The following is a 21,633-nucleotide window of genomic DNA, read 5'->3' on the forward strand; positions in this document are numbered from 1 at the left end:
CCTTGGTCCTTTCATCTATAAGGGTTTTATAGGATTCATTTTATGACAGCAGTATAATAGTTTGGTGGAATGAAACTCATTTTAACTGTCATATTTCATTTTTAAGTGAAAGGAGAAACTGTCATCACTATGCAGGTATTGTGATATTTGATTGAAAAAGTCCTTCTTTAATATGTATTCACGGCAAACATATTTTTTGACACTTTTAATGATTATGATCTCCACGTCTTATTTATCTGGAATATGTTCTTGATTTATGGCTGGTATAAATGTGTGGTCAAGCTATGATGAATTGTACTGAGGGGGCCGCTACCACTGTTCTTTATATAGCGTTCCCTCAGTGTGCTGTCATCCTGATTGTGGACCATCTGCCACCAGAGGCCAGGCTGCAGATGTCCCTTGTCAATGAAATTTGACCTCAGTAAATTTGCACATGTCTTTGGAAGGGCCGGGAATCTACCATTCTGCTTTTACGGTATTGCACGTTTATGATGAACATACTCATGTTTGCTTTCTCTCTTCATCAGTCCCTGCTTTTCATGATACTAATCAGAATTGCTAATTCCAATACAGATCATGATCACAAATTCTCTGTAGCTCTTAAAATGTGTTCAGCTGCCTATCATTAAGATACTGAGTAATGTTTTTACTCACCTTTTCAGTTTCCTCCTATGGGGCTGGCACATTTCTGTTACATTATTACAACCTACATATTTAAAATTTTAGAATAAGGCCTAATATTGTTCAGTGGTTTATTTAAACTTTATAGTTTTCTGTGTTTAAACCTATAATTTGTAAATGATAGCTTTTAAAAATGGATTTCTGGTGCACTGGAGAGCCACGTTTTATGCCATTTTCGTAACCATAGGGACTGAAAGGTGACAGTGTACGAAGCCCTCTATATTTCATTTTCATATTATTTGTTACTTGACAACTGGCAAGAGGGGCATAAAATTGTTTTGTCAGATTTGCACAAGAACTTTCTTACAAAAAGCTTTTATAGTACACAACACGTACGTAAATTCTCATATAATTGTCCTTTTAAGATCAGCCTGGTAGTTTTTTTGCTGTTTCTTTCTTTTTTCATTTTTTTGGAAAACTTTTTTTTAGTATATATCTATATTTATTTTATTTAGGAATAATTGACACCAGGTGTACAACTTGATTCGACATTTTTATACATAGCAAAATGATCACCATGATAAGTCTAGGTAACATCCATCACCATACAGTTATAAGCGTTTTTCCCTTTTTTTCTTGTGATGAGGACTTTTAAGATCTACTCTTAGCGGCTTTCAAATGTGCAATATTAACTATAGTCACCATGCTGTAGGTTACATCCCCGTGACAATTATTTTATAGCTGGAAGTTTGTAACTTTTGACCCCCTTCACCCATTATACATCCCGCCTGCCCCGCTCCCACCCACTCCCACCAGCCCCTGGCAACCACTGTCCTCTGTTGAAAAACTTTTTTTTTTAATTTATTTAAATTTTTGAATTTTATTTTATTTTTTATACAGCAGGTTATTAGTCATCCATTTTATACACATCAGTGTATACATGTCAACCCCAATCTCCCAATTCATGTGCCCCACCCCCCACCCCCGCTTTCCCCCCTTGGTGTCCATACGTTTGTGCTCTACATCTGTGTCTCAATTTCTGCCCTGCAAACCAGTTCATCTGTACCATTTTTCTAGGTTCCACATATATGCGTTAATATATGATATTTGTTTCTCTCTTTCTGACTTACTTCACTCTGTATGACAGTCTCTAGATCCATCCACGTCTCAACAAATGAAATGAAATGAAAAACTTTTAAGGTTAAAAAAATCTGCCATGATGGAAAGAGCCTATCAGTTGTTTAAAGTAAAGATGCGAAATTGAAAGTAAGACCCCCCCCCGCTTTTTTGTCAGTAATCTTTAGAAAAGTTCAAATAAACTTTAAGTCTGAGTTTGACATAAGATTATGTGATTGGCTAAATGTGGATACTGGTCATGAGACTTAAATAAGCAAAAGCACCTTTTAAAAGATCTGATACTTATAATCAGGAAAAAATAGAGTTCTAAAACTTTTATATAAATCTAAATTGTGTCTACGAATATGTGTTTGTGGGTATGTTGTATATATATTTTATAAAACTTATGAAAACAATTCCCAAAATAGCGTTTCTACTTAGATAAATATAAATACAAATGTGGATATAAACATCCTGGTTAAACAAAGAAATAGAAAAAAGGTGAGCTTTTGAGTTTTTCAAAATGTTGATTGTAGTCATTTTAGGAAAGATGTATTATTACTTGTCAAACAGCCAGTAGGTTCATCCCAGAGTAGAGTGAGTCAGGGCTGTCCTCCTAGATATACTTACCTCCCCTTGCAATTCTAGCTTCACAGTGAAACTTAAGGATGATAACATTTAAAATAGAGGAATTTGTTCATGTGCTGGTAGTAAGCTCCATTTAGCATACTTTCCTGATACAGTCCCTGTTCCTTGCCCTGGTACAAACACTCTTCTCAGATTATCAATGAGTTCTCTCTCTCATTGTTTTACCCACATTTGAGGACCTTTCCTCCTCTGCATTCCATGCTGAACATAAAGAGGCACCTGTCTGGCTTCCTACCCACTTCACAGAGTCAAGGTGAATGTGGCCAAATCTGTCTGCTTCTTGGCCTCCTGTGGTCCTCCTAGACCATCTTATCTTCCTTTTTATGGACCGAGTCCCTGAAGACAAGCAGCCTCCTGACCCCGCTGCCCTCGCTCCCTCATCCTGCTCGGACATCCCCACACTTCATTCATTCAAACAATCACCTGGCTTTCACTGTCTTCCCTTTCTCTCGTTAAGTTCTCTTGGTCATTTAAAAATATGCTTGGGGTTCAAGCGGGTTCACAGGTCAAACCTGATTTAAGATGAGTGGCTGGAGGAAATCTGGAGCTCTAACCAGTAGTAGATTTTTCACTCCACGTCTGCATGTGGCATCTCTGTTGCTGAGAGGCAGCCTGTGTTTTAACCCTGGTTCTGCCAGGTACTGCGCTGTGACCTTGGGCAAGTTACTTAAACTCTCTGTGTCTGAGATTTTTTATAATGGAGATGATAAAAATCCTTATAGAGTTGTAGTGGAAATTAAATGAATGAATAAAGCATCCATGATGGCGCCTGTCAGAAAGTGAGTGCCACATAACTTGTACTGTAGTCATTGCTGTTCTCCTCCCAGGAGTGGGCCTGTTACTTGTCGTTTCTGTCAGCTCTCCTGGAGGCTCGGAGCTGACCCGGGACTTGTCGTTTCTGTCAGGGCCTCTCTTCCCTTGGCACAGTGATGTTTGCACTTTGGCTAGTGACCTGTTCCTATGTTTATTTTAGAATCCATCCTAAAACTAACATCCTCAAATACGTGTATTAGCTGGTCATGACAAAAATACCAGAATTTTTATCAAAGAGAAAACACAAGCTGCAGTGTATGGGCACAACGCTGTAAGAGTTAAAACACACCCGTCAAATGACTCTAGGTTGGCTGAAAACCGAGACAAAACAAGTTTGCTTTCATCCCCTATTTTCTGGCCACCTAGAAAGCCAACAGCTCTCACCTGATGGGGACATTCACTCATGGGCTGACCCTCTGGGTCCTGTATGGCGTTAATAGTTTTCTGCCCAAAGCTGCTCTTGCCTAGCTGGAGAACTGCATCTTGATAAGCTGTGCTTCAAAGTAAAGAAGACGCAGATCATCATTGCTGGTCAGCGCACTGACCTTCGGGGTCTGGGCGAGTTAAGTGGTACAAAGTGGTGTCTCGGGGTCAGCCAAGTCCGTGCTGTGACGGCCGTACCTTCAGTCAGTTTTCATTCATGGGTGCTGAGCCTCGGAGAGGCTGTGGGTCTGAGAAGCTTGGATCACTCCTTAAAAGTAACAATAAATCAACTCTCCAGACACCACCGCTTTTCCGGTGTACCAGATCTGGAGGGGGTGACGACTAGCAGTGGGGGCTCTGACTCTGTCCTGAGCCTGCAGCTGGCGGTGGACCATCTGTGGCCAGTGCCAAGCTAACAGGTAGAGGTCTCAGGTTATGGGCCTGTATCAATGATTAGTAAAGAGCAAAAGGCATGAGAGACACGTGCATAACTGGGAATAGTATCTTTCTATTCCTCATGTAAATTTGCGGTGAACCATTTGGTTGGTCCCTTTGGAGACTTGGCATTCGTTTAGAATTTCTTACCTATCTTAATTTACAATGGGGTTGTTAGTTTTCTCTTTTATAAAAGTGAAGTATAGTTGATTTACAATATCATGTTAGTTTCAGGGGTACAGCACAGCAATTCAGTTATACGTGTGTGTACATATATATAATATATATAATATATATATAATATATATAATATATATATAATATATATAATATATATATTATATATATTCTTCAGATTCACTTCCCTTATAGCTTATTACAAAATATTGGGTATAGTACCTTGTGCTATACAGTAGGTCCTTGTTGGTTCTCTATTTTATATACTGTATAGTAGTGTGTATATGTCAATCCGAGTTTTCTAAGCTAGATGTCTTTGATTGAGGGTAATCCATGACAGTCTACCAGTCCTGGTCTTTGAATGGTTTTAGGGGGCTCTGAAAGAGAAAGAACAGAGTTGCTCAGCGACAGTGTCATAATGTAAGGGTGTGAGTCACCCTTGTGTTCCCCAGCCAGAGTTGCTGGGACAAAATGAGATGAGTCATGTTGAAAGACCCATGTCTGACACGTGGTATGTGATCATTAATTCCTCTCCCCATGGCGTTAATTAGTACTTAGAACACTGAAATAGGTTTCACTAAGAAAACCAACAGCTCCATAAGAGCAATGTATAGCATTTATTTTTATAGTTATTTCTTAAAAATCAATATTGCAAACATACAAAAATAATTGAAAATCAGCATATACCCCAATGTACCACATAGGTTTCAAATGTTAAAATTTTGCCATAAATGCCTTAAATTCTCAATGGCATGAAACCTTACAAATATAGTGGTAAGTCACCTTCCCTACCTGAGCATACCTCATCCATTCCCTGACTTTTGCGAGAGAACTCTATCCTGGCGGCGTGCATTCTCCCCATCAGTGTTTTTAACTTAGACTACATACCTATGTATTCATAAATAATATATAGTGTTGTATGTTCTATAAAAGTTTACGTAAGCAGTATAATAATGTAGTGCATCCTTTGAACCTGTGTTTTTCACATACTCATTTGAGGTTTGAGTGTAGAACTACTTCCTTTTAGCTGCTGTGTAGGATACCATTGCCTGAAATATTCCATAACTGATTTAGATACTTCATATATGTTATTTATTTATCACAAAACACTGTGAGGGGGCTTCCCTGGTGGCGCAGTGGTTGAGAGTCCGCCTGCCGATGCAGGGAACGCGGGTTCGTGCCCCGGTTCGGGAGGATCCCACGTGCCGCGGAGCGGCTGGGTCCGTGGGCCGTGGCCGCTGAGCCTGCGCGTCCGGAGCCTGTGCTCTGCAGTGGGAGGGGCCGCAGCAGTAAGAGGCCCGCGTACCGCAAAAAAAAAAAAAAACCAACAACAACACTGTGAGGTGTTTTCGACTGGATTTCAGAGCATGTATTCAAACCCAGGTTTCTCCAATTCCATTAAGCCATGCTTTCAATAAATATCAACAAAATAAAGTTGGAAAGACTGTCTGCTAGTGTGTATCTCTGGGATCTGAACGTAAGGGAACTTGGTGGTTATCTCTCCTCCTGGCCTGGGGCCGGCAAGCTCAGGGCAGCCTAGTCTGCACTGGGGCTGCACTGTAGGAGGGCCCAGGGTCGGTGGGAGTCAGCTGCAAATGTGGTAAAGCAATGACATTTAGAAAAAAATTGATTTACAATGTTGTGTTTCAAGTATACAGCCAAGTGATCCAGTTATACATATATAAATACGTACATATACTCTTTTTCAGATTTTTTCCACAGATATAGTTCCCTGTGCTATACAGTAGATCCTTGTTGTTCACCCATTTTATATATAGCAGTGTGTATCTGTTCATCCCAAACTCCCAATTTATTTCTCCTCCCCACCTCTACCCCCTTTGGTAACCATAAGTTTGTTTTCCACGTCTGAGTCTATTTCTGTTTTGTAAACAAGTTCACCTGTATCGTTTTTTTTAGATTCCACATAAAAGTGATATCATATGATACTTATCTTTGTCTGATTTTTTTCACTTAGTATGATAATCTCTAGTTCTATCCATGTTGCTGCATATAGCACTATTTCATTCTTTTTAATGGCTGAGTAATATTCCAGTGTGTGTGTGTGTGTGTGTGTGTGTGTGTGTGTGTGTGTGTGTATACACGCCACATCTTCTTTATCCATTCATCTGTCAATGGACATTTAGGTTGCTTCCATGTCTTGGCTATTGTGAATAGTGCTGCTGTGAACACTGGGTACATGTATCTTTTCTAATTAGCGTTCTCTCCAGATATCAATAACATTTTTGAGGCCTAAAAGACCCTGAGGGACAGAGAGAGGTTTTAAAAGAAGTGTTAAGTCATGGACCCAGCCCTCAAGGAATTTAAAATCTAGCAAGGGAGACAAAACTAACACGAAACAGAACAACTGGATGCAGAACAGCTCGGTGTGTGCTGTGCCCCCTGCCGTCTTTTACAGAAATGGGATATCCTGTATCCTGTATTTTTTCCCGCGTCTTGATTTCTCCCTCAACAATACCTTCTGGAAATCCTCTCAAGGTATCTAGCATAGAACTAATTTATTTTTAAAACCTGTGTAATATTCCCTGCTATGGACGTATCATCATTTATTTGACTATTCTCTTATTAATGGGTCATCTCCTATTCACTGTTAATGGCTAAAAAACTTTAATAGTTAATGTCCTTGTATATATGTCCCTGTGTGTTCAGATTTCGGCAGGAGAGTTTACCAAGAGTGGTATGATTGGAGAGGAGGGCATATGTATTTTTAATTTTAATTGATGCTGCCAGATTGCTTTCTAAAAAGGCTAGAATTCATATTTCCCCACCACCAATGTATGAGTGTCCTCTCCTGACACTGTCACTTCTAATAGTTACCTCTCTTTTTAAGTGTCTGACAGTATATAAAGTTATATCCAATTATCATCATTTTCTGCAGCCACTAGGGAATATAAATGCCTTTTTTGGACATTATGTTGGTTATTTTTGCTGTGCTGTCTACTGCTCGTCTTTTGCCTGGTTGATATTATTAGCCTTTGGGTTTTTCCTTGGTTAGTTTGTAAGAGCTGTTTATATAGAACAGATATCAACACTTTGTCATCTGTATTACAAATATTTGGACCAGCAATATCATTTGTCTATTGGCTTTGTTTACCAGCCAGATCACTGAAGGATGATAGCAGCAAACTGTGTTTCATCAGCTCAAAGAAAAATCTAATTAGTTCCATAAGTTAAGTAACCTTTTGGAAGGGTCCATGAGTGAAGTATGATGTCAATGGGTATGGTACAATCTGCTCGTTGACGAATGTGGTAACTCACTGCATCACCCAAATTTTCTATCACTCATGCTTTTCTGATGTTCTTCAAGCCACAGGGAGGAATACTCACATGTGTGCCTGACGTATAGGAAAACACAGTTTGATTTTCAACTAGCTCTAATGCACTCAGCTGATCTCTCTTCCTTATGGAAATAGAGTCCTGAAATACTGTATCTTTTTTAATTTTTAAATTTTTATCTTTTTAGAAATCACACCATCTTCAAAGCCTCATCCACCTGTTGTGGGCAAAGTGACTCATCACAGCATTGAATTATACTGGGATCTGGAGAAGAAAGTCAAGCGGCAGGGACCTCAGGAGCAGTGGTTCAGGTTTTCTATTGAAGAAGAAGACCCCAGAATGCACACTTATGGTATCATTTATACGTAGGTGCAATGTTGAACTGCTTAACACTTTGCTTTGATTTCTTGATTAGCTGGAATGGTTTCTATTGTCTCCAAGAAGACTCATTTTGAAATTGAAGGAATGAGTCAGCATCATTTGCATTCATTCTTTTCATGAGTGATGAATTTTGGAAAATAAGGGTGAGCAGTCACTCTGAAATTAAACCTCCTAGACCTTTGAGAGCCCCTTAGGCTTCTGAAATATTCTAATGGTGTATTTAAAAAATCCAAAACGTAGAGACAGAATCAAAGCTGAGTTGGATGAAATCAGATGAGGTTCCCCTCAGGCTGTTCTGTTCACAGATGTGACAACCTCCCAGACCTGGAAGTTGTTCCCTTGTTAACTCTTTCCAACCAACCTGCTACCTCTCTCAGCCTCCATCAGAACCTGTCTTTTTTGCCTTTTCCTTGAATGCATTTCCTTCTATTTTCATACAGCTGGTTCCTTTACACCATGCACATTATTATATCAAATACTGGCCCCTCCTCAAAAGGCCACCTGAAGTAGCCGTTCTTCCACCCAGCTGTCCTCTCTGCCATGACCTTGTTTCATTTGCGTTGTGAAACCTAGCTCTGCCGGAGTCATTTTACTGTTTACTGTTCATTTGCTGTCTCCCTACCAGCGTCTAAACTCCACGAGAAGCAGGTAAGATTCCTGCTTGCTTAAGGCTCTTTCCCCAGCTCCAAGACAGTGTCAGCACATAGGAGGCCCTCAAAATATTTGTTGTGTCAATAAATAAATGAATGCAACAGGAATAATCAAGAAGTCATTTTTTTTTCTTAGCCTTCACTTCAATCCTTATTTCTTCCTTTGACAGCTTTACTGCTTGCAAAATGACTTTGTGTTTTAGGAAGAAGACCAGAAATGGGTTGCAGATACGGTTTTATATTAAACTTTTAATTTTGACATAATTGTAGCTTCACATCTGGCTGTAAGAAATAATACAGAGAAATCCCATGTACCTTTTACCATTTTCCCCAGTGGTAACATTACGGAAAACTGTAGGGCAATATCACAGCCGGCATCCTGGCACGGCTGCAGTCAGGGGACAGTTGCAGCGCTTTGCTGGACTTTTCTCCAGGTGGCGTTGTGGTAAGGGTGCTGATGTGAGGGTACATACGCAGGCTTCGACTGTTACCTGAACCATGGTATCCCTGCGATTTGATGAACGATTCTTTGTACGTAGAAAAGAAAACATGCATTTACCTGAAATGTAGTTGCCACATGAAAATAATTCCTGGCCCGACTACTTGAAATATTATTTTAATCATGTCATGTCATGTGTTATTCTCTGGTAAGTAGTTTCCACCCAAAAGCATGAATGATGATATAACAAGTATATCTGTGGAGAGAGAAAAAGGTATTTTATTTACCGTGTTTCTCTTGCACCACAAACCATGCTTGGGCAGGTTAGGTGGGGCTGTCCTGGGTGCTCCGTTGTGTCTCCACTTCTCCTTTGCTGGGTGATCAGCCATGCCCACTGGCCTCCAGCCTGTGTGTCTCTGTGTTGTTGTGTTTTCCCCAGAGGCCTGAGTGCTGTCTGGCCCGGGAACTCACCTGGACGGTTGCCTGGCATTGCAGAGCCAGCAGCGAGGCCTTCAGACCCCAACCCTAAGCGAGGTTGTGAGATGCTCACTTTCCCTCAGAGAATTAGCACAAACCTTGACACTAGGTGGCAGAGTTAGACTGTGTTAATCTTGACCTCTTTTCTCCATTATATCACTTTTCCCTAGGTGTATCGTTAAAACTAGCAAATGCCTTTCTTTGAAAAAGCGATTATCTAGACTATCTGACCTTGGGATTGTGGATTTAAGAACTTCGTCTTGACTTGTCAGTTTCTGTTCATCTTCTCCAACAGCCAGTCTTGAATCAGTGCTGTTGTCTTTGACACGGGCTCTCCTCACAGCCAGTTATATCTAGTTTTCATGAGTTCTCCCTTTGCACATCCCTTCTATGCTTTCCCTTGTTAGATTGTGGCATTCCCCCTACTAGGACGCAAGTAGGATCTGTTTTCTGACTAGTCACTGCTGAATCCCCAGGTCCTACAAACGTCCAGCTTATTTGCTGATTGAATGAATTGGCCATTGCCCTCTCTCCCTTCCTTCTATCTTGCTAGTTTAATTTTCTTTTTAATCTTCCTTTTGTCAGATTGTCTTTGATGGGTTTCCATTGTTTGAAGAATGAAGGTCCAACTCCTTACACTAACATCTGATGCCCTTCACAGTTTGCCCACAACCTGCCTTTCTTGCTGTCTCTTATTTCTGGGCATAAACCTTCCCACGAAATCTGCTTTACCGTCCTTCGAGTATGCCTTGACTTCTCCTGCATGTGTGTTCAGCTGTTTTCTCTGTTCAGACAAATCTCCCCTGCTCCATCCTTTCTTCCACCCAAGTCAGATTTCTACCTCGACTGAGAAGCTCCCTTTACTATCCTATTATCTACCCCGCTGAATTCCTATGATAATTGGTACCCTCATCATGCATTTCATTCATTCTGTCAGCACCTACTATGTGCCACACACTGTTTTGGATCCCAGGGATACAGCACTGGACAAACAGACAAAAATGCCTCCCTCGTGATGAGGAAGACAAGCGATGAATAAGATGCAGAAGTAAAAATATAGTGTGTCAGGTGGTGGTTAAGTACCAAGTGGAAAGCAGAGGAGAGTAGTTGGGGGCTTGGAGTGGAGGTGAAGAAGGCTTCACTGAGAAGGTAATCTGTGTAAAGAAGCAAGTGAGGGGTATCTGGAGCCTCATGAGCCTCATGGAGGAACATTCCAGGCAGAAGGCACAGCAGGCAGAAACGTCTGGAGGCAGGATCGTGCCTGGCCTTCCAGAAACACTGAGGAGTGAAGTGAATGAGTAATGGGATGGGGCCAGCGCGGGGACGGGTCTTGGGGGCTGTCACTCCGTGCGGTGAGAAGCCACTGGACACTGATAAACTGGGGAGGGGTCTGGTGCATATGCTCCGTGAGGGTCACTCTGCCTGCTGAGTGGAGGACAAGCTGTGAGGAGGGAAGGTGGCCAGAGCAGGGAGGGCTAATTAGGAAGCTTCTGCAATAATTTAGGTGGGAGATAACAGAACAGTGTGAAAAGTGGTGAAATCAGGGCTTGTGAAGATAGATTTGAAGAATTTGCTGGTGCACCAGATATGGGATGTGAGAGAAAGGATAGTCAAGGGGCGTCGGTAGCATCTCAGGATCGGCCCCATTGGGCTGCAGGAAGCAGCAGCTCCGGAAGCTCAGTGGCTCCCAACGGCAGCCGTGTATTTCCCACACGGAACACCCGTGGTGTGTCGCCAGGCTGGTGGAGTGGCCTCTGCCTGAACGTGGCTACTCATGGTGCCAGCAGAGGCAGAGATTGGGGCTCCCCGTTTCTTGAAGCTTCCACCCGGAATGACACGCTGCACCTCTGTTTATACTTCATTGCTCAGAGCAAGTCCTGCCACGTCTGAGCTCCACAGCACAGGGATATAGAATCCTTGGGAGGGCACCAAGTACCTGTGAGCAAAATCCAGTCTTCCACAGGTGGCACCAAGGTTTTGCCCTGAGCAGCTCAAACCACGGAGACTCGGGATGCAACGGAAGCTCGTTTGGGGACGATCAGGCATCCAAGTGGAGACATCAAGGAGGCAGTTGGGGAAGAACCAGCCAGGGGAGAGTCTGGGCTGGAGAAATGGATTTCAGAGTCATCAGCAGGTGGCGGGATTGGAAAGCTGGGAGTGAAACATAGTGGGAGAAGAGAAGTCTGGGAACTGAGTCTCTGGGCATTTCAGTACTTACTTTGTTATGTTTCATGTTTGCTCAGCTCTTGCATCAGATATTTGCTTTGGCTGATAACAGAAATAATGGTATGCTTTACACTTTGATATATTTCCTCTACTGGAAATAGAACTTGGAAAAGTTCTAAGATTGCTTCATCCTTTGAGCTACCATGCCTGGGCCGTGTAAAGAAGTGCATCTCCAGACGTTCGATACACGGCTGCTCTGAGACATCCCTGTGTCTGTGCTGCAGTTGGTGTCACCCCTGTGTCTGCATTGTAGTCGTGGAGGACACTAGTGGGCAGCTGTGTCTCTGGTCCTCTCCGTGGGGCCACTCTACTGATGCTGTGAGAGCCTCCAGCCTCCAATCACTGTGCCCAGTGGCATCTGTTTTCTCAGACGGTTCTGTAATTTATCTTTCCAGGGGTTATGAAGGTGCTGTTTGCTTCATGGTGATCTTATGATGTTTAGCACCATTGGATTTTATTGGGGGCCCTTTTAGTTTTATTTTGGTCTAAACCTATGTTAAGTCTTTGCCACCTGGCAATTAAATTCCATTGAGGTTTGAGCATTGTAGTCTCACTGAGCTCCTAAAGATCTTTTCAGATGCCACAAATTGAGGGCTCAGTTTCTATGATTCAAATAGCTATAGTTCTGCACCTCTGCTCATGTAACAATAAAACCCACCCACTCACAAGATTACTTTGTGCCAAGCTGATATATTTTAGTTTATTGTTGTTATTTTTTTTTTTTTAGACCATGAAGTTTTTCTGAACATTTGTCTTGGTTTCAGAGCCTTTTCTTTCATGGTAAATATATTTGTATCTAGTTTTAACACTTCTGTTTTTTTGGCTTCTTAAGGCTGTCGGTATCATTTCCTAATTGTCTTTATTATAGTTTCTTTGTCGTTGGTACATGATGTATCAGTTATCTACTGCTGTGTAACAAACTGTCCCAAACTTAGTGGTTTTGGTCAAAGTGTAAAATACACGCTTGCTCATGATCCTACAATTTGGGCAGCGTGGGGAGGGCAAGTCTCTGTTCCACGTGATCTTGGCTGGTGCAGCTCTTTTGGGGCTGAAGGATCCGAGTGGTGTCACTTATGTGTCTGATGCCTCTGCTGGGGCAGTGGGGACAGTGGGCGGCTGACCGGGCTCCTGTGTTTTCCTTCGTTGTCTGGCATCTTCCAGTGACTCTCACCAGGCAACGTGTCCCTCCAGTGGGGAAGTTGAACATCTTTACATGCAATTGGCTTCCAAGGGAGCAAGAGCAGAAGCTGCCAGGAGTATTAGGGCTGGGCCCAGAATTGTATAGCATCCCTTGGCCACATCCCATCCTATTTAAGGGGAGAGGAATTTGACTCTTAACTGTGGGAAGAGTACGTGCAGCTGCAAGATGGGAGGGGTAGCTAAAGGCCACCTTGACTGATGTGGCTTCTTTAGGTGGAGAGAAATATGCTTCAAGGAAGGGTAGTCTCAGTGAAGAGGGCTGCGTCCACCCTTGAAGGGCAGGAGAACACAGGCGAAGGTCAGAAGGGCCTCAACGTCCCCCGCCCGCAACTTCTTCTTGGCTCGGTTAGAGCTCTGCCCAAGAAGTCATTTAGGTTTTGGTGCCTGGAGTAACTTGTGATGCAGAAAAGGGGGATCTCCGAGTATTCTGGACTTCATTTCAGCTTAAAATTTTACGTTTTGGATAATCGACAAAGGGAGAGAAACGCAAAGGGCAAAGGGTCTTTGGAAATCATTTCCTGTTTTCAAACATGGTCCTCCAGGTCTCTGAGCTGAGACTCCTCTCAGGAGCACAGATCCAGACCTGCCTGATCACCCGGCACTAGATTTTTCTGTCAGTTACCCTTTGCTCTCACCTAACCATTCATTCCCCTGGATTCCTTGTCCTTCCAGTCCACGTGGCTTTCTCAGACTGCCTGGGTCCTTCCTTCCCCTGCCTATCCTCCTGTCTGTTCTGGAAGTTGCTTGCCCCATGTCTCATCAGAGGCCTCTCTGCTAAGGACATGCTTTGGGGCCCCCTCTCCCCTCACTCACTCCTCACGGTAGAGGAATTGCTTGTCTGATGGGTGAGTTTGGGAGCTAGAAGGCCTTCTGGGTCGTCTTAAACTATCCTGAAGCATTCTCCTCCCCCTGGAGCAACGGTGGGCTTGGCTGTCTATGCACTGGGCACTGTGCCTGCATCTTTGGGGAGACACTACTTTTCCAGTGGGTTTATCAGTAATGATGGCAACTCCAGCGCTGTCATTTCAGCCTGATGCAGCTGTCACGCCTCACTGTCCTGGACTGCCCCTGTTCTTGCACCCATCAGCAAGAGTTGACAGATGCATCTCGGCCCTGAACTGGTCCAGGGCTGCATCCCCAGCACCTCCCAGGTAGTGGGCACTAGATAGGTTTGGTGAGTTGCATGGAAAGGAATCGATGTATACATATTTAGGTAGCGCATCAATATTTTTGAAAGATTAGTTGTGAACCCCAAAGTATGACTCTGGCCTCTGTACAAGTCTTCTGAGAATGAAGGGAACGTTATAGACAGAAAATGGGAAAAAAAGTGGTAAGCCTGGCCTCCAAGGGGCTGTGGAGAGTGTCCTGAAGGGAGGAGGGCAGGGCCTGGGCTGGGTGTGGAAGCAGGAAAGAAGAAAAGAGCTGGAGATAGCACATCCGCACTCCCTCTCCACCCACCCTGCACACATACAGATCAAGTCTTTGAGGTGTAAGGAGAGAAAGATTTAGATGAAGCCTTCGAAAAGAGATACGTGGAATTTAATCAGATGCTAATAAAGGTTTTCGGCAGCAAAGGGAGCTGAGATTTTGGGACTGTTGGGATAGACATACAACTCCTGGGACCTTTGGAGACCTGGTATCCTAGAAAGTGTGGCAAGTCAAAACCAGACCCCCAGGCCCTGCTTCGTGACCAGAGGGCCGGGGTCTCGGCGCCTTTACTGGGTCTCAGCATCTCCTGAGCTGGCAGCACTGCCCGCCTGCGTTTCCTGGTGCTCGTTTTTCAGCTCCAAACGATCCAACTCAAATCTTTCTGCCTGCAGGTTTCCATCGCAGCCTCTAATCAGTTTTCTGCTCTCCAAGTGTTCAGCACCTGCTTCCCACAAACGTTTTCCTAGGTGAACCTGACTGGGTGGCGTGATAGGAGAGTCATTTCTGTGCTGCCCACCTCCCCAGCTGCTCGGGGGCTCCGACCAGTCACGCCCTCTCCCTGCAGTGGGATTTTGCCCGCAGTAGGTACACAGCGGCGCCCATCCACCCGAAGACCGCACTCAGCAGTCATGTATGTGCTACGTGGACTGCCGAGCTTAGCTTTCAATTGTGAAACTTTGCCGTATGAGGACAAAAAAAAAAAAATCATGGGTTAACGTGATCATTTCTCCAAAGTACAAAATCGCGAGCCAGCTGTGCGTCGCCCTGGGGGAGGGGGGCTGCGGCATCGAGGGCACCTGCCGGGCAGGGGTGGACGCCTGTCCTGTCCTCCGTGCTCAAGAGTTCAGCCCAGGGTGAGAGACGGACAGCCACCAGGGTCAGCTGTGTACTGGGGGTAGACAGTGCTCAGAAATCCCTTCCACTCTCCCTTCTAATACCTTTCAGAGGACGCTGCCCCGATTACCTGGTGTCATCATCACGTGTGTCTCCTTCCGTCTAGGGGATATGCGACTAAGCATGTTGTGGAAGGTCTGGACCCACGGACGCTGTACAGGTTTCGACTGAAGGTCACCAGCCCCTCCGGAGAGCATGAGTACAGCCCGGTGGTCTCGGTATCTACGACCAGTGAGTATGCGGAACTCGAAACTCATTTGTCTAAAGGTGACAAGCAATGTGAAGGTGAAGGTATTCTGCTTTGTGCTCGGCCTTGCCGGAAACAGAAACCGTTCCATTTCTAAGCACTATGATAACATTGTTCACTGGCCGGGCCTGGCCGTCACATAAGGGAGGTTGAATTACGCTTGAACAAATGCAGGAGCTGTTTTTGAGCCAGCGCTTCCCTGGGAGGGCACGTTCAGGAAAAAAGGATGGAGTCACCTTTCTCAGGAAATGGGCCAGAAGGGTGCGGGCTGAGCAAGGGTTCCCACGCGGAGAAACAGGCTGCCCCCCGGGCGACCTCAGGTGAGAGGTCCACTCAGCGTTTTGTCCCTTTTGGACAGCTTCAGTGTATCCGTCAAGACTTGACACAGCAAGTGTCAAGTTGATCCCTGGGAACCTGTGGGTGAGGAACAGTGAACAGCGAACAGCGCTGCTTCTGTCCACAGGACGCGGGGAGGGGGCCCACACAGAGGTGGGGACAGAGGCCGCATCCTTTGCCCAGGGCAGATCTAAGGGTGCAAATATTTTCTGGGATCAGTATTTTCTTTCTTTTTTAAAAAGAATTTTTGTTTTTAATTAAGTTATTTTTGGCTGCGTTGGGTCTCTGTTGCTGCGCGTGGGCCTTCTCTAGTTGCGGCGAGTGGGGGCTACTCTTCCTTGTGGTGCATGGGCTTCTTATTGCGGTGGCTTCTCTTGTTGCGGAGCATGGGTTCTAGGCGCGCAGGCTTCAGTAGTTGCAGCACATGGGCTCAGTAGTTGTGGCTCGCGGGCTGTAGAGTGCAGGCTCAGTTGTAGCACATGCACTCAGTAGCTGTGGCTCGCGGGCTCTAGAGCGCAGGCTCAGTAATTGTGGTCCACGGGCTTAGTTGCTCCGTGGCATGTGGGATCTTCCCGGACCAGGGCTCGAACGCGTGTCCCCTGCATTGGCAGGCAGATTCTCAACCACCGCGCCACCAGGGAAGCCCCTGTGATTGGTATTTTAAAACATTTTGAAGGTGTGTGTGTATGAAGTGCCATCTTTGAACTAGAATATTGTGAAGATTAAAACAGTCAGAAGTGTTTTTCACTTCTGAAAATACCCACCCACCGAAAATACAGACAAATCTTTTTTTTTTTTTTAAAGAAGATGTTGGGGTAGGAGTTTATTAATTAATTTATTTTTGCTGTGTTGGGTCTTCGTTTCTGTGCGAGGGCTTTCTCTAGTTGCGGCAAGAGGGGGCCACTCTTCATCGCAGTGCGTGGGCCTCTCACTGTCGCGGCCTCTCTTGTTGCAGAGCACAGGCTCCAGACGCGCAGGCTCAGTAGTTGTGGCTCACGGGCCCAGTTGCTCCGCGGCATGTGGGACCTTCCCAGACCAGGGCTCGTACCCGTGTCCCCTGCATTGGCAGGCAGATTCTCAACCACTGGGCCACCAGGGAAGCCCCCAGACAAATCTCTTTTTGATTGCACAAAGAGAGTTAAACATTATTTAAAATTTTTGTGAGTTAAACGTTATTTTAAAATTTCAGTCAATGTAGCATTTGGCTTGTATACATATATATATATATATTTTTTTTTCTGTGACTTTCAGTTGTGTCCTTTAGGCATTTACTGATGGACATTTTTGTGCAGATGAAAGGTAATTCAGATTTTGAGTTGGTTCATAACACCTTCCGTTGCAAACAAGGCATTAGGGGATTGGATCTCAGTTTAGCGAACTGAGAATTTAGTTAAAGCTGAGGGTGGTGATGCCATATACACCCCGCAAACAGTGCTCAGCTAGCCGTGGAGAAATAGAGTTTCAGAGGAGACTTTTGATGTGAAATGGTCGATTCCAGAGATGCAGGAAAGAGGGCTTGGCCCTGAATCTGGTGAGGGTGAAAGCATTTGCTTTTCTATGGGAGATATTGAGCTCCTGGAGATTTTAGGGGTAAGAAAAGAAGGCAGTGCCTTACTTCTTTGTGTGTTGAGGGAAGGCACAGAGAAGGGAGGAGAGGGGGCAGGAGAAAAGTGGGCAAAGGGAGCCCAGCGTGTGGAAAGAGGCTCTGGAGGGCAGCTCCTCTGGGCCGCCTTTGGGCTCCCTCCCGTTCCCCCCACCCCCGGCCACTGCTGCACTCCTCTGGCTCTGCCCCTGCATTCTGGGGTGCCCTCCCTCCCCACTGCTGGGCCTACCGCGCCCACTCCGGGGCAGAGCTCTGTTCCAGGCCATTCCTCGTGTGGCTTCCCCTCGTTTGCTCTGCACTCTGCTCCGCTCCCGCACAGGGCGCTGTCTCACCACCTCTAGTAACGCTCCTTTGCCTCTTATTTTACGTATTCGTTCATCTTCTTTGTCTTCCACCTACCATGCGTGCTCCTGAGGGGCCAGGGTGATGGGTCGGTCATGTCTAGTTATAGAAGATCCTTAAGGAACGGTTGGATGGATGGCGAACGAAAAGCCCGCAGTCAGTATGGGAGGAGGAGGAGGAGGTCTGATTGGCTCAGCTTTGCCTTCCTGTCTCTTGGGAGATGATGGGTCTGGTTGTCACTGGCTGGGGAGAGGCCCCCTGAACCTGCCGGCTGAGGGTGAACTGGGCATAGAGCCAGTTGTGGTAGGCGGCCCCTAGGATCCTTAATACCACATCAAAGCCAGGGCAGGGGCTCCTGGGCCTTTGGCCAGAGGTCACATGGAGTCAGGGCAGCATCTGGAGTTCTTCTAGGAAGGCAGAGGCCGGCGCAGCGCTCGGTCTGTCAGCTGACGAGGGTGGTGCCTGCAGGCCAGGTGCACCTTCTCCTTGCTTCTGAGAGGCAGCCGCGGAAAATCGGTCCAATGGTCCAAGGCCTTTGTCACTGCAGCCCGTGGCTTCCGTGGCTCATCAGACAAGACCTCCTGCGGGGACGAGGGTGGGCCGGGGATGAGGCTCCTGGTGGTGCCCTGGGAGCCGAGTGTCGGGTCACAGCACACGTGCCTGCAGCCAGGATGCGCTCTCAACCTCAGGACGCTCTCCTGGGTGGGAAGGACCAGGTAACCCTCGCTTCTGCCTGCTGCTCCTTAGGCTGCTGCTCTTACCGTGTCCAAAGCAGACTCTCTTAAGGATGCAGATCAGGCTAAACAAAGAATTAAAAATGTGCGCATTCTATAAAACAAGTGAAAATGCTTCTGTGGGTTGATCATTTGCATTCGGCTAGAAAGTGCTTTAATGAATCACAAAAGCATGTACTTTGAATAAAGGATGCTCAGCCTTTTCTCCCCCCCCAGGTAAAGGACATGAGACTCTTGTTTAAATGAGGCAGCCTGCAATTCTAATCAGCTGGGCCCTTAAAAAAAAGGAAAACAGCTGCTGCTTGTTAATTGGCAAATATTTTTTGCCAATGAGCTCATCATTTATTCACTCTTTTTAATAGAGACTTAAATTCCACCAAGGAAGGCATTATCACCACATTTTAATATCTGTCGGGACATGGGCAGCTAAATGACCCTCTTGCAGAGCGTGAGCAGTGGTTTCCCAAAGACCTCTCTGCCCTCCCCCCCCCCGCAACTCCTCGCCAGGCGTCCCCTCCTGTGGTCCTGCTCGATGACGGGCGTCCTCACCACGGGCAGCATCGGTTCAATATTTGTAATAATTGTGACACCCTGGTAAACATTAGAAAAACAAACCCACAAAGGCAAAGCCTGCCTTTTCCATATTCCATTGCACTTATTGATAGCAGTCCCTTGGGCCAGGCCCACAATGTCTTGAAGGATTCGGGGGCAGAGGACTGGAACATTCTGCTCACCCTGGAATGTCCCCTCTGTTCTTCATGACTCCCGCCTAAAGTGGGAGTAGAAAGAACTCTGCCCTGCACACAAGAGCCTCTGCGCTTTTCTGTTCTCTGTCAAATTCCTGTAACCTGTGAGGCTCTGTCGTGCCCCGGTTGATTCCTCTCTGGGCTGGCGGCCATCCTCAGTACCTCGTTGCCTTCCTGGCAGGGGTCTGAGAGGGTTAATGAGTTAATGCTGAGAAAGAGCTTTCATGCCCCAATGATAGTTATTGCTTCCCTTTGCTGGAACTCAGCAAGCAGGGAATGATGAACAATTATGTTGTTTTCCTTCTCTTCCGTGAGATGTCCCTTTGAACCCAGAATAAGTTGGGAGAGCGCTGATGACCCCTCGCAGAAACTGGAATAGGCAATACATTTATTGAAATGATACCATAATATCAAGATACCCTGGTCTCTGCTATGCACGGTCCTCAAGCTTCTAAGCATGAAATGAACTTATTCTGTTTTCTGATATTTGCATGCCGCAGAGCTCCCTGGGTAGGATGGGAAGTGCCCGTACCGGGAGAGCCATGCTGGGCAGGTAAGAGGGATGATGTGGACTGAGGTGGTCAGGGCGTAATGTGCTGGGTGCTGCGTGTGCTTTTAGAGCTTTCCCTCAAATCCCAAGAAGTTAGCACTTTTCCGAAGCCTTCTAAGCTTTAGGCCTCCCCTTGCACTTCGCACTTTGCAGGGGCTGGGGGTTCATGTGTGTGTATTTAAGATGTCTGCTTGTATACAAAATTTAGTAAGAGCGGAAGCATAGAACGGATTGGTCAGCTACCTTGACGTCTATTAAGCCCCAAACGAAGGAGTGTGGCCTTTCGGAAGACCTCCCTTTGAGCTCTGATGTTGCCCCCTCCTATCTGGGTGACCTTGGACAACTCACTCAGCCTTTCTGGCCCTGTTTTGTGGTCTGAAGGAGATTAAAAGCATCATGTGAAGTTCTAGAGACAGCTTAGTTAATTGGATCTAGTTAGGATACCATACTTTAAAATTCAGTAGAAATAGGATGAGCTTCCTATGTCCTTCTAGATGATTCTGTGCAAATCACTTATTTTGGTGTTTTTAGTGGCAGTTGACGTTTGAGAGTCACAGAAGTAGGGGCCGTTTGGTGGGATAATGAAGACTTTCCCACCACACTATCCTTCTCCTCCTTTCTGGGAAGTGAGAGGGAAGAGGAACTTTCCATGGGTTTCATTTGCCCACTAAAGTATGGGTCATGTTAAGTCCGTATGACTCTAGTGCAGGATTTCAGCATCTGCATGGTTGGTGACTGGGGCTGCCCCTTGTCTGTAGCATGTTTAGAGGTATCCCTGGCCTCCAGCCACTAGATGCCAGTAGTACCAATCCTTAAGTTGTGACAACCAAAAATGTCACTAGACTTTACCAAATGTCCTCCAGGGGGGCAAAAGTCTGCCCCTCCCAGAGCCCCTCGTGAAAGCCATGACCTCCCTCAGAAGGCCAGGGACTGCCGTGGGCCTTGTCCTCTGGTGGGTTATCATGATACATTTATTTGAGGCTTTTGGTCTAAAACTATGTGTGGAATGATGAAAAGGAAGTATAATGTAGCTAAGACATCTTGAGGAGATTGGCAAGCTGAAGCAGACAAAATTGTTATTTCAAAACAGTTTTAACTTGGCCTGAATTTATTTTTACCAGAACAGAAGAAAAGGGTATCAGCTAAAGGTCACTCTGACAGGGATCTCTTCATTCTTCTGCCCCACTGTTTCCCGGTTTGTACTTTGTCCAGCGAAAAATCCTCCATGGAAACCAGGAGAAACTCGGCTCCTGTGCCTGGGAACTGGCGTCCCAGAGTTTTTCCACCGTGAGGAGCAGGGACTGGGAATTTTACTTCCCCGCTGGCTGAGACGGCCGGGGGCCTCTGCAGGCCAGACTGTAAGAGGGAGGTTAAGGGGCGGGGTGAGCCCCAGGGGCTAGTCTGGGGTTGCGGTGGGAGGATAGAGTGGAGGGGATGTTTTCTTTCAGGGTTGAGAATAGTAACAGCTGAAAGTGGGCCCTGCAGTGTGAAGGGCAAGAGAGGGACGTGTGTCTCATTCTCTCTGGGGCTCCCAGTGTCAAGACTAGGCATGAAAGGTATACATGAATTCCCCGGTCAGGGAATTGAGATCCCACATGGTGCGGCCAAAAAACCCCACCACCACCAAAAGATGAAACATTTGTTGAATAAGTGAATGAGCCTTTTTGAGATGGCCGAAGCCGGGGGTTATCAGCTCAATGCCTGTGAGGGCCGGTAGGGTGCTAAGTGTGGGCACTTAGTGTGGGCACCAGGCAGGAGAGAAAGGTGGGACCAGGGCAACCGCTGTTCTGTTACTATCACCTTGACAACAGATACTTACGACGACGTACAGGTGCTAGTCTAGCACTTCACTT

The 21,633-nt window shown here is 45.7% G+C and overlaps 1 protein-coding gene across 1 annotated transcript in view; it reads left to right on the plus strand.

The window, feature by feature from the left end:
- The window catches only part of FANK1 (fibronectin type III and ankyrin repeat domains 1), a 114,054-nt gene that overhangs the window by 81,514 nt on the left and 10,907 nt on the right, over positions 1-21,633 (plus strand). Inside the window, exons 2-3 of the mRNA XM_027112918.1 lie at positions 7,715-7,892; positions 15,329-15,453. Coding sequence (XP_026968719.1) covers positions 7,715-7,892; positions 15,329-15,453 — 303 coding nt within the window. The remainder of the gene's footprint in view (positions 1-7,714; positions 7,893-15,328; positions 15,454-21,633) is intronic.

This window comes from Aethalodelphis obliquidens, unplaced genomic scaffold (assembly GCF_003676395.1).
Source record: "Aethalodelphis obliquidens isolate GAN/ISIS:26980383/991018 unplaced genomic scaffold, ASM367639v1 scaffold11, whole genome shotgun sequence".
In the NCBI taxonomy this organism is placed as follows: domain Eukaryota; kingdom Metazoa; phylum Chordata; class Mammalia; order Artiodactyla; family Delphinidae; genus Aethalodelphis; species Aethalodelphis obliquidens.